Below are 13,226 nucleotides of genomic sequence, written 5' to 3'. Positions count from 1 at the left end.
TGTGACAGCCACTGTGCTTGTTATTCTCATGACCTGTGTGTACCTTGCATTAATGCTAATGGCACTCAGATCCAAGCATCAAGAAGAAAATGTACCCTGCGTCTCCTAAGAACAAGGAAATATGAACACATTTGGGTGGCTAGTTGCACATGTGTCACATCTCTATATACTATGGGTTCTCTACTTTTTTTCATAGTGTAGGCCACATCCCAACAAAGATCATATTAAGCACCAGTTGCGATCACAAAGCATCCATGTGGAAATTACAGCAATTGCTTATATGAAAGAGTAATAGTAGAAAAGTATTTTAGTAGTCTCAATACCTTGTACAGTGCTTTGAAAAGGTTATCGCTGTGCAACAGTCACTTGATGATTCAATGTGTTTTTATTCTGTTCTATATAGGTTCTTATACTGCCCTCATCTGAGTACCTTCCAGTAGTGCATTAAGGGACACAACTAATATCTGCCACATGTGACTGGTTGTTTCTCCCATCCTCTCTCCAGGGGGAGAATTGTGTGAGCAGTGGAATCTTCTGGTTGGGGGATTTTTTATTTTTCAGATGCATTTAGATCAGGTCAAAGAAGAGCACATTGCACTTAGAGAGGGAAGTGGTGAGGTTTCTGATGGTCCTTATTTCGGAAGGGAGTTCATTGCATAGTCTCAGACTGTCCTCTGAGGTAGCCCTGCACAGACTAGCTTTACCTTTACTACAGATTTTTAAATCGCAAGAATGTCCAGAGGCTGTGCAATGGCCACGTGTTTTATAAATAAAATAAATGTAGTCAAATCTCTACTTAATCAAAGTCACTAATAGGTAAACTCCCTATATATTCAGCTTAAATACAACTTCAGTTTAGCGAATTATTTTAACACATATGATATAAAACATACAACCAGAGTTCTCCAGACTCCTTGCCACACAGTCCAGCCATCAAGCATATATACATTAACTTGGTCTGACTACATTTATTTGTCCATGTGCACTCACTATCAATAACGTTAGAAATAATTTCAAAATGTATATGACATCCTCAAAATAAATGCTTACCAACAGGAAGTGCAAACATATTGGGAAGTGTTCGAGTGCAATAAAACATTAGATGAAACTGAGTAACAGTTATTAGACAGAAGATCGTCGATACAGTTGATCCAAACTGCTTTCTGACTTCTTTCTTTAACTTCCATAGTGCATAAATCACACTAAGCCCCAGACTTCCTCGGACTTTTGTGAAGAAAAAAAATTAAGATAAGAAAGCAATGTCAGGTTGCTTATTGATGTAGGCAACAACAAAGAGGAATGTTAAGAAATATTAAATTACTATTGCACAAATACAAAGAAAATATTAAGTAGTGCAATATTTAAAAGATGGGGTAAGGAGTGTATAAAGAAACAGGCAAATTATGTTACAATACAATATTTTAGATCAGACTTAAAAGAATAAAGTATCCAAGGTAATGTTTTCAGTGCAATCCATCCTTGTTTGGTTGTGACTCAGTATCGCAGGGGCTGAGTTCTCTGAATGATGTTACGTGGGGTGGTGTAGCAGGGTGGTCTGCCCCTTTAAGGGCCTGCGGAGCCAAGGAGCAGCAAGCCCTGGCCAAAGGAGAAGCCCAGAAGACAGGTGCTGAGAATGACCAATCCAGCTAAGAAGCAGCCAATGATTGGCGCTGATTCCCAGCAGGAAGATATAAGTGAGGAGCCAGCTCTGTCAGAGAAGGAGAGCCAGGAGAGACAAACACTTCCCTGGTCCCCAGCCCCAGGGTGTGTGTGTGTATGTGTGTAGGCGTGGCTGACTGTTTTGTCCCCAAGCAGTTAGACAGACCCACCAGACTACTGGTAGATACTAGTATGTCTAAATAAAACACATTGTGTCCATAAAAACTTGGATGTGAATTCTGAATTCCCTTCCACCATCCCCTCAGTTTTCTGTTAGAACTCCGTTACTTTAGTATAACTTTCTTTGTGTTGGTTACCTGGTAAAAAAAGGATGGTGGAACTTTTAAGTTAGCATTAAGTTAAATAACTCAAGTCTTGCAAGTTCACTTGTAAAATAAACATACTACCATATTCTCCAGCATTGATCCAAAACACTATACCTTAGAACAGTGTTACAGACCAGTACTGCAGAATACATCACTATTCAAGATCTCCTTTCAGACCTGATTTAATGTTCATACCTATCAGTTGTGAGTAAAACTTGGACATTTGCAACCTAGACAGCACGAATATAGCTGGGCTGGAAAGTGCAGCAATAAAGACTGGTCCAAGAAACGTTCTTGGGACAACTCCAGGAAACTCATGATGGTCGTACTGCAAAGAAAAGAAAGGCTCAGTATGACAGGCAAGCTAGAAATAATGTCTAAGAACAGATGAATGTAGCAGAACTAGACAAATAATGCTCTTATGCTTCATGTTGCATTTGTGCTGGTCAAGAGAGAGATGGGTTATCTTGGACAGACCATAAATAATAATGTCCTCTTTCCTATTCACCTTCTCCAAGTCCAGTCTGTGGTACACAATGTCATGGATGGCTTGGAGGTTGAAGCTCTCCTCCACTTTTGTAAATGGACAGACAGTTAAATATGCAAAGGCCACAGCAATGATCAGCAACAGCAGGAGTGATTGTCCACTTGAGCTCCTCTTCTCAGCCATGCTGGACATGAAATCCACATATCGTCTATTATCAGAGATCAAAATTGACAGAGGGGAAAAAATGAAATGATATTAACATCATGACAATGTGCCTACAAAGGGAAAAGGAGAGACTAATGCATTTTAATAAAATATGAAGGGAAAGACAATGCTACTGTACATGTAGCCTACTGCATGACTAACAGATCAAGTAATCAATCAGGTTTTCCTATATACTCACAAAGTGAAGTATCTTGCCAAGAGCATACTCAGCCAGTGTTCCATGATTTGCACTGACTGCCTGAAGTTCAAGGTTTTGGCTTTACTCTATAAAGCCTTAATGTCTTATGCTTTACCGTAAAAGACAACATCTCTCCACATAGCATACTACCACCACAAACATAAAAGAGAAGGAGCTGGTGGCACAGTGTTTTCTGTGCGGGTCCCATACCTTTGTAACTCGCCCCTCCCTGTGGTGTGAAATAGCCTGACTTTAATAATTGTATGCAGTGTTGTTGTAGCCATGTCGGTCCTAGGATATTAGAGAGACAAGGTGGGTGAGATCATATCTTTTATTGGACCAACTTCTGTTGGTGACAGAGACAAGCTGATTTCTGAGGCAGTTTCCATAAAAACAGTCCAGATGTTTACAAGAACAAACTTTGGGCAAAACAATATATTTTCCCCATGTTTAAAAAATTCTTACAACTGCAACTCATCCTGGTGCCAGGAATGTGCCTTTTGCTGTTCCCATGAAAATCCACCCAAATTTACCCAAGCTATGCAGCTCTAAAAATCATAATTTACCCACGCTCAGTAGGGAGATGTTAGAGGGTGGTAGTTAAATTCTCTGCAAATTCTGTCGGCAGACATCATGTTCCTCCCCCCAAACACATCCTACGTGCTGGCTAGGCTGCATATGTTCCATCCCCACAGCGCAACTCAGGAACAGTGGCGTAGTGGAGCTGGAATGCACCAGCATGGCGTTCTGGCTCAGTGCACCACCCCTTATAGAGTGGGGGCAGAGTTAGAGCAGCATGAGGCGGGGTTAAAGGATCAGGCTGGTGCGGAGACACGGCAGTTTAGGACTACACCGTTGGTGATGACACTCGGAATGTGAGCGCTGAGCACAACTTTCTTTGTAATTGCTCCCCCTGGTTGCCATGGGCCACTGTGGTGCCATACACTGGAACTGTGAGCAAGGAGTCTCTCTATTATGTGCTCTCAATGCCCCCCCCACCCCGATAGCACCCAGGCAGTATAGAGAAGGAGGTAACTTAACGGGAATGTAGAAGGGTGAAGAGCAGAGGGGAGACCAACACACGAGCCAAAAGGAAGACTGGGACAGGGACCAGACAGAACGAAGGGCAGAAATAGAAGGGATCAGAGGTATAATGGTCTGTAACTACTAGAATATGTACACCTTGAGAACCTAGAGTTGATCCCAGGATTCTTGAGTCTCACCATTCCCCTGCTGTCAGCAAATACCTGTGAAACCCACTGGCAAAGTATGTGTCTCATCTACCTCTACTGTTTGGCCCATGGAGAGAATGACAACCTACTACCAATTACTGTGTTACCCCCAGAGGTCTGTACTGGAAAACTAAAGGTTCCAACACCGTTGATAATACATCCAGACATCAGTTTTGTTTTACAAAAAGGAATTTTTTTCCATTTTTCTTGGTTTGTAACTTTTGGCACTGCCACACATTAGCAACAATGCCCGTCCGAAGCCTGGGTAAAAAAGGAGGGTTCTGCAGTTAGGTTTGCTACCCATTCAGGTAAAACCTTAATGCAACTGAAACAATTCAGTCCAACAGAAATTTGAGTAAGTAGAGATGGAGGTCAAAACCCACGTATGAGAGTTATCAGTGAAAGCCAAAAGAAAGCTGAGATCTCAAGATATTGAATCCTGATAACCAAATCTGTAACCCGAATAGGCATGTATATACTTTATATAGTACAGGAAAGTTGGCACAGGTCACACAAGAAATGAAAAAGTACCATGTGAACACAGTGTCAGTGAGACAAGATGGGCAGGGAGTGGCAAGATAGTGTCTGGAGCTACAATGTTATATTCAGGAAGATGAATGCACAAAAGAGGTGTATAAATTATGCTGAATAACATCACAGTGAAGACCCTCTGGTTTGTGAGCCAGTGAACAACAGATTAACAAAAGCTAGACTATAAATAAAACATAGCAAATGTACAATAATCGAAGTATGCACCAACAAACACAGCAGGTGGCAGTGAAAAGGACCCATTCTATGAGCAGGTGTGTGGTGGGCTGTATAGACCCCACACCAGGGACGGGCAAACTTTTTGGCCTGAGGGCCTCATTGGGTTTCTGAAATTGTACGGAGGGCCAGTTAGGGGAGGCTGTGCCTCCCCAAACAGCCAGGTATGGCTCGGCCCCCGCCCCCTATCCTATGCTTCTCGCCCCCTGATGGCCCTCCCAGGACTCCTGCCCCATCCAACCCACCCTGTTCCCTGATGGCCCCCCAGGGACCCCTGCTCTCTGACGGCCCCCCTGCTCTCTGTCCCCTTAACGCCCCCAGACCCCCAACCCCTAACTGCCCCCCGCCGCCCCATCAACCCCCCCCCTTCCTGACTGCCCCCCAGGGACTCCTGTCCCATCCGACCACCCCTTCTCCCTGACAGCCCCCAGACTCCCACCCCTAACTGCCCCCGCGCCCCATCCAACCCCCCGCCTCCTTCCTGACTGCCCCCCCCAGAACCCCCCTGCCCTATCCAACCACCTCTTCTCCCTGATCGCCCCTGGACCCCCCCCGCCCCTAATTGCCCTCTGCCGCCCCATCCAACCCCCACTCTCCTTCCTGACTCCCCCCCCCCCGGGACTCCTGCCCCATCCCCCACCCCTTGTCCCCTGACTGCCCCCCGCCACCCCATCCAACCCCTCCTCTCCTTCCTGACTGCCCCCTGGGACCCCTGCCCTCATTCAACCCCCCTGTTCCCTGCCCTCTGACTGCACCAACCCCTATCCACGTCCCTGACCACATCTCTGACCACCCCCCGAACTCTCCTGCCCTCTATCCAACCCCCCTGCTCCCTGCCCCCTTACCGCGTTGCCTGGAGCATCGCCGGCTGGTGGTGCGGCTGCACCAGGACAGGCAGCCACGCCATGCAGTACAGAGCACTGGGTCAGGCCGGGCTCTGCAGCTGCGCTGCCCCAGGAGCTCACAGCCCCGTCGCCCAGAGCATTGCACCGGTGGCGCAGTGAGCTGAGGCTGCGGGGGAGGGGAACAGTGGGGGAGGGGCCGGGGACGAGCCTCCCATGCCAGGAGCTCAGGGGCCAGGCAGGACGGTCCCGTAGGCCGGATGTGGCCTGCGGGCCATAGTTTGCCCACCTCTGCCCCACACTGATAAGGAAGGCACACCCTATGTGCAGGATTAACCCCCCCCTCGCCACCCCTGTCAATCCTGAATGATAAGGAGGAGGCCAATACAAAGGAGGAAACTGCAAGCAGCTGTGGGGGTAAGATCATCCTGAACAGAAAACTGCTGGAGCAACTCCTGAAGACACAAGGGGAACTCCCATCCAGGAGATATCCACCCCCAGTTCTAGGGGGAGTACAGTGAACTCTCAGGGTAAGCCTGACAGAGTGATCCTGATTTCAGTAGCCCAGCCAGACGGACTTGTCAAAAACTGCTAAGCAGACTGTCCTGCAATAAGATGGTATTGTCTGCCTTTTTCCCTGTGAGTTGGGTCAGTGAAGAAGATATTCTCGGGTGTACTGCTGAGACATTTAATTTTCATTTTGATCCCCCATCAGAAGAAATTTAAGAAAGCCCACAAAGGGTAGGGTCCCCCTTTGCAAGGATTAGGAAACTGGAACCTGTGTATAAGCCACGCAGCATAGATAACTGGGCATCACCAGGGTCTCCCACCATCTGCAAGCTGCACCAAGTATCGGATGACATGCCTATTCATGACATCAAGCTAATGAAAGGCAACTTCAATGCACAAATCAGCAACACCTGTACTGGATGGAAAGAAGTAATGGGCACAGCAGCGGCAGGCATCCAAACTGATAATGGTGAATGGCTCTTGAATCTCTGTGGCACAAAAACCATAAAAATCTCTTCCAGCAGAAGAGGATTCAAAAGCTCACACTCAGATCATCAGAGAATGCAACTATCAAACAGACAGACCATGTGCGTATATCTAAGAGATGGGCATCTTCCTGGAGGGATGTCAAAGTCAGCAGAGAAGCAGATGTTGGCTCAGATCATTATTTTTGAATGGCCACATTACAACTTAGACTCAAAAACCCCACAAAAATGGAAACAAGAATGTTATAGCAATAAAGAAGTTCCAGGACAAAAAAACAAAGATCAATTTCCAGATTGCACTTAACTGTTCTACTGTTTCAGGACCAGACTGATGAAAGTCTGGAAGACACACTGGAAAAACATGGTAGTTGAGACAACAGAGAAAGTAGCAGGCCAGCGAAGGGGGCAGAAGAAAGATGCCTGGATTACATCTGGAACATAGGAAGCAACTGATGAGCTAAAAGCTCTGAAGGCCAAAAAGGAACAGTGCAAGACACAGGCAGAACTCTTAGAGGTGGATGCAGGAGGAACTAAGGTAAGGTTTGTTTAAAACTTAAGAAATTTACATTGTTTTACCATAGTTGTGTAAAAAGTTGCAAACTTAAGCACTTAAAAGTTAGGAAATGCCAGTATTAAGATTGCTTATGAATCCTAAATTTGCCCCTTCCCCCCCAGATGCATGTGCATTATAATACGGCCTTTAATTACTGATCATACACTACTTTTTTTTCCCCACAGGACACCAAAAACAATGAGGTACACACAATTAGTGACTACCTTTGAAAAGTTTGCTTTAAGTGACCTGCCTGGCATCACATAGGAGCTCTGTGGCAGAGGCAGGGAGAGAATCAAATTATCCAGGGTTCTGTTCAACTGCCTTAATCACGAGACCATCCTTTCTCTTCCTGCAGTCCCCTGCCTTATTCACTACAAGCCTTCCAACTTCTAAAACAAATGAGTCAGTGGTCCTACAGACTTTCATTTACTACGTAACCTTGATTTCTACTCAAAGCACTGTCCACAATGCACTGGATGGGAGCAGAGGTCCTGTAGAAAAAAATAGACAGTGATCATGTAATTAAAGACTGCATACCCATCAGTGACCTGAGTTAGGATTGCCTATACAATCTTAACTTTTGAGTGCTTGGTTTTGCAACATTAAAATTTTAACAAAAAGATTTTCTTTTTTTTTTATTTGACTCTAAGTGCGTTCAGAATTAGGAGGCTGCAAGGAAGATACATCCCTTTGGGATTTGCCACAATAAGGCAAATCCTTAATTCCTTGAGCTGTGTCAGCTGCTTTGACAATGTGTTTTGAAGGTGGCCTTAAAAGTATTTTTAAACTTAGAAGGCCTATACCAGGTTTTTTTTTCCTTCAGGGAGGGGATGGCTTCATTATAAAGTGAGGTGATGTAGTGCACATCATAGTAGTCTTTCTAGGTTTTAACATCTCTTGAGTTCGGGGCAATCAAAGGAAGAAGGCTATAATTCTGGACTGCAAATCTGAGGAGAAAACTTGTTAAGATTTCTATAGACAATGGTGGTAACCAGGTTATCAAAATATTAGGGCTGTTGATTAATCGCAGTTAACTCACACGATTAACTCAAAAATTTAATCACGATTAACTGCACTGTTAAACAACAGAATACCAATTGAAATTTATTAAATATTTTTAAATATATTGATTTCTATTACAACACAGAATACAAGGTGTACAGTTCTCACTTTATATTATCTTTTATTACAAATATTTGCACTGTAAAAAATGATAAAAGAAATAGTATTTTTCAATTCACCTCATACAAGTACTGTAGTGCAATCTCCTTATCGTGAAAGTGTAACTTACAAATGCAGGGTTTTTTTGTTACATAACTTCACTCAAAAACAAAACAATGTAAAACTTTAGAGCCTACAAGTCCACTCAGTCCTACTTCTTGTTCAGCCAGTCCCTAAGACAAACAAGCTTGTTTACATTTACAGGATATACTGTTGCCGGCTTTTTATTAACAATCTCACATGAAAGTGAGAACAGCTATTCGCATGGCACTTTTGTAGCCAGCGTTGCAAGATATTTATATGCCAGCTATGCTAAACGTTCATATGCCCCTTCATGCTTCTGCCACCATTCCAGAGGACATGCTTCCATGCCAATGATGCTCATTAAAAAAATGATGTGTCAATTAAATATGTGACTGAACTCCTTGGGGGAGAATTGTATGACTCCTGTTCTGTTTTACCCACATTCTGCCATATACTGCATGTTATAGCAGTCTCAGATGATGACTCAGCATGTTCTTTTTTAAACACTTTATCAGCAGATTTGACAAAATGCAAAGAAGGTATCAATGTGAGATTTCTAAAAATAGCTACAGGACTCAACCCAAGGTTTAAGAATATGAAGTGCAATCCAAAGTCTGAGAGGGACGAGTTGTGGAGCATGCTTTCAGGTAATAAGGTCCCCTGGGGATGGATCTGGGTGCTATTTTGTCAAGTTATGTGGGGAGTGTCTAACCTGACCTTCCTGATGGTATTGGTGCTTTACCAGCAACTCCGAAATAGACTGGGTAAATTAAAATTGGTATATTTGACCTGGCGGGTTAGGGAACCCCTAGGGTCAAGAGGAGGGACTGAAGGGTTAAAATCCATTGCTGATGTAATAACCTGGTATATGGATTTGTGTACAGGCCCAAAGTCCAGAGTTTGGTCAAGAGGTCAGAGGCCTAGCAAATAGCAATTAGCTAAGAGAAAGTAGAATAACCAAAGATAACTTTGCTTTTGCTAAGATATGCCTGGTCAGCAAAACGCCAGATGTTGGGGGCAATAATTGTGCCTTATTCAAAGTTGCAAATAGAACAAAGCCCTGTTTCTGTTGTGTTAGTTTCTTCTGTAGGAAGATGTTCTTCCCACACATCCAACCTTGAGGTTATGAAAGGTTCAAGCATTTCAGTATAAGATATGGCCTCCTCCCATCTCCCTTTCCCAGGGACCAATGCCTGCCTTAAAACACAAATGAACAACTTGAAAGACAATCTTTATTGCCATATACTTTCACTGTTTCTTTGCTTTTACCCTTGGATATGTATCCGTTGGACAATCAAAGAAGCTACTTCATTCCTACAGACCCCAAATCAGAATTCAATATATATATTTTATACTAATACATTTATTAAAGTACTAATTAAATGTTAAATGTTAATTTGTCAATTTAAGACCATGGGCAGACCATTATGTAACCTTTGACCATTGGTTACTGTGCTATTATGTCTTGCTGCTAGACCTATCTGGGGGTGTGGGACTGCCTACCCTGTCACTTTCCCCTGCCCATGGAAAATCCATTTATTCCATTGTAATCAATTGCTTGACAGTGTCTCTGAGCCTAATAAGCAAGGTGACACTCCGTCAGTGCTGTAAGTAATAAACTCCTGTGCTTGACTTCTACACGGTGTGGATTTATGTCCTTCAGTATCTGACTCAGATGATGAAAATTAACATGCGTTGGTCCACTCTGCTTTGGATAGTTATCGAGCAGAACCCGACATCAGCATGGACGCATGTCCTCTGGAACGGTGGTTGAAGCATGAAGGGACATATGAATCTTCATTTGCAGCTGCCACGTAAATATCTTGTGACGCCAGCTACAACAGTGCCATGAGAACACCTGTTCTCACTGTCAGGTGACATTGTAAACAAGAAGCGAGCAGCATTATCTCCTGCAAATTGTAACCAGACTTGTTTGTCTGAGCAATTGGCTGAAAAAGAATTAGGACTGAGTGGACTTGTAGGCTCTAAAGTTTTACATTGTTTTGTTTTTTAATGCAGTTTATATTTTGTACATAATTCGACATTTGTAAGTTCAACTTTCCCGATAAAGAGACTGCACTACAGTACTTGTATTAGGTGAACTGAAAAATACTATTTCTTTTGTTTTTCACACTGCAAATATTTGCAACCAAAATAAATATAAAGTGAGACTGTACATTTTGCATTGTGTTGTAACAGAAATCAATTTATTTGAAAATGTAGGAAACATCAAAAAATTTAAATAAACGGTATCATGTTATTGTTTAACAGCACGATTAATTGCATGATTAATTTTTTTAATTGCTTGACAGCCCTAAAAAATATCCTGAAATATTTTGTTATTTCTAATAAATGTTAACACAATCCACGATTATTACGTCATTTCATAACCTTTTGGGAACGCTTTCCAGAAGGTGTTAGAGCCAATCAGTGCAGTTTTCCTTTAAAGGAAGGGTGTTTGACAGAATGAATGGCTTCAGAGATATGATTACAAATAGACTGTTTATAGTTTAACGCTATGAGATGCGTGATGTGAATATTTATACCTATGTTGTCAAAAGACAAACTTTTGTCAAATTTTTACCCTGGTTTAATTTTAAACGCATGGCCTGTAGCCAGGGCTGGTGCAACCACTAGGCGAACTAGGCAGTTGCCTAGGGCGCCAAATGGTTAGGGGTGCCAAAAAGCGGTGCCCTGGCTCGGCAGGGAGGAGCTGCCTTCTGGAGGCACTGGAGAGCCAGAGCGTCGGCTTGTGGGGGCTGCGAGCCCCAGCCATGGAGGAGCCGGCGCGGCGCAGGGGGGCAGCAGCCCTGCAAACGCGGTGGCGCCACTAGCAGGGAGTATCCGTGTCCCCCACCCCTCCTGCCCAGGCTGCGGCCCAGCGCCCGCTCTTCCTCAGGGGGCACCTGCAGGCTACAGCAGATGCTTACGGGTGGCGGCCCCCGGGCATCCCCCGTCACCACACTCGGGCTCTGCGGCTCCCGGGAGTGTGAGCCACTGCCCCTCCCACTGCCTCAGCACTCTGTGGGGGAGAGGCTGTGCGCGGCAGCGTGTTCTGCCTCCACGTGGAGCCGTGTCTGACCGGCATGGGCATGGTAAGGGGAGTCCCAGCCGGGGGGCAGTCAGGGAGCAGGGGGAAGGTTGGATGAGCCGGGAGTTCGGGGGGCGGGTGGGGGCTCGGAGCAGACAGGGGACAGGGAGTAGGGGGGTTTAGATGGGTCGGGAGTTCTGGGGGCATGTCAGGGGGCGGGAAGTGGTTGGATGTGGCATGGGAGTTCCAGGGGTCTGTCTGGGTACGGGGCTGTGGATAAGGGTTGGGGCAGTCAGGGGACAGGTAGGGGGTAGAGTCCTAGGGGGGCAGTTAGGGTGGGCGGGGGTATCAGGAGGGGGCAGTCAGGGGACAAGGAACAGGGAGGCTTAGGTAGGGGGTGGGGTTCTGGGGAGCAGTTAGGGGCAGGGATCCCAGGAGGGGGCAGTCAGGGGACAAGAAGCAGTGGAGGGGTGTTGGGGGTTCTGAGGGGGGTAGGAAGTGGGAGGGAGTGGATGGGGGTGGGGCTAGGGCAGGGCTCTCCCCCCCGTCCTCTTTTTTGGTTGTTGAAATATGGTAACCCTAGGTGAGAGGGGAACCGGGGGCGCATGGGGGCTGGTGCCCTCATGCATCTGCTGCAGCCTGCAGGAGCCCCCCGGAGGAGTGGGGTGCCGGGCCGCAGCCTGGCCAGGAGGAGCGGGGGGGCAGCTGCGCCGCCGCCTTTGCAGGGCTGCTGCACCCCCGTGCCGCGCCCAGTGATGAGCTGCCAAAATCTTAACAATCGGTTCCCTCCTCATCCCACGAGGGGGTCGTTGCCCACCCCCGCCTCCTGGGACCCCTATCCCATCCACCCCCCTCCCCTGTCCCCTGACTGCCCCCAGAACCGGGCAGGAGGGTCTCGTGGGCTACCGAAGCGGATGTCCACCCCACCCCTAAGAGCCAGAGGGACCTGCCGGTGGGTGAGGTAGGGAGTTCCGGCGGTGCTTACCTGGGGCAGCTCCCAGGAAGCATCCAGCAGGTCCCTCTGGCTCCTAGGGGCAGGGTAGCCTAGCTAGGGGGGAAGCAGGGGGAGCGGCCACTCCCCCCACTGATCACATCAAAAGTGGTGCCTTAGGCGCCGACTCCGTGGGTGCTCTGGGGCTGGAGGACCCATGGGGAAAATTTGGTGGGTGCAGAGCACCCACCGGCAGCTCCCCACCCCACACCCGGCCCCAGCTAACCTCACCTCACCTCCGCTCCACCTCCTCCCGCCCCCGGCTTCCTGTGAATCGGCTGTTCGGCAGCAAGCCTGGGAGGGCTGAGAAGCAAGTGGCGGCTTCGCGCTCAGAGCCAGGGTGGCGGAGGTGAGCTGGGGTGGGGAGCGGTTCCCTCAGCGCCCCCCGGGTTACCTGCTGCGGCGTGGGCGGCCCTCCTCATGTCCGTTCCCCCCGCCCCAGCTCACCTCCGCCTCCCTGGGCCTGAGTGCGAAGCCGCCACTTGCTTCTCAGCCCGCCCCAGCTTCCCACGCGAACAGCTAATTCGCGGAAAGCCTAGGGAGGGGCGGAGAAGCAGAATAGGGCGGTGTGTTCAGGGGAGGAGGTGGAGCAGAGGTAAGATGGGGCTGGGGGCAGGGAGCTTCCAGTGGGTGCTCTGCACCCACCAAATTTTCCCCTTGGGTGCTCCATCCCTGGAGCACCCATGGAGTTGGC

General features: G+C 47.0%; 1 protein-coding gene across 4 annotated transcripts in view; it reads right to left on the bottom strand.

The window, feature by feature from the left end:
• The window catches only part of ALG12 (ALG12 alpha-1,6-mannosyltransferase), a 28,662-nt gene that overhangs the window by 14,098 nt on the left and 1,338 nt on the right, over nt 1–13,226 (bottom strand). For 2 of the 4 annotated variants that reach the window (XM_074942385.1, XM_074942386.1), the window contains exons 2-5: nt 3,086–3,166; nt 2,494–2,680; nt 2,181–2,313; nt 1,051–1,224 (exon numbers count right to left, since the gene is read on the bottom strand). In XM_074942385.1, coding sequence (XP_074798486.1) covers nt 1,051–1,224; nt 2,181–2,313; nt 2,494–2,680; nt 3,086–3,159 — 568 coding nt within the window. In that variant the 5' untranslated portion in view covers nt 3,160–3,166. The remainder of the gene's footprint in view (nt 1–1,050; nt 1,225–2,180; nt 2,314–2,493; nt 2,681–3,085; nt 3,167–13,226) is intronic. The other 2 variants (XM_074942387.1, XM_074942389.1) reach the window with 1 other exon arrangement.

This window comes from Natator depressus, chromosome 1, assembly GCF_965152275.1.
Source record: "Natator depressus isolate rNatDep1 chromosome 1, rNatDep2.hap1, whole genome shotgun sequence".
NCBI lineage: Eukaryota > Metazoa > Chordata > Testudines > Cheloniidae > Natator > Natator depressus.
The sequence above is the reverse complement of the archived record's forward strand: the minus strand, read 5'-3'. Positions and strand labels throughout refer to the sequence as shown.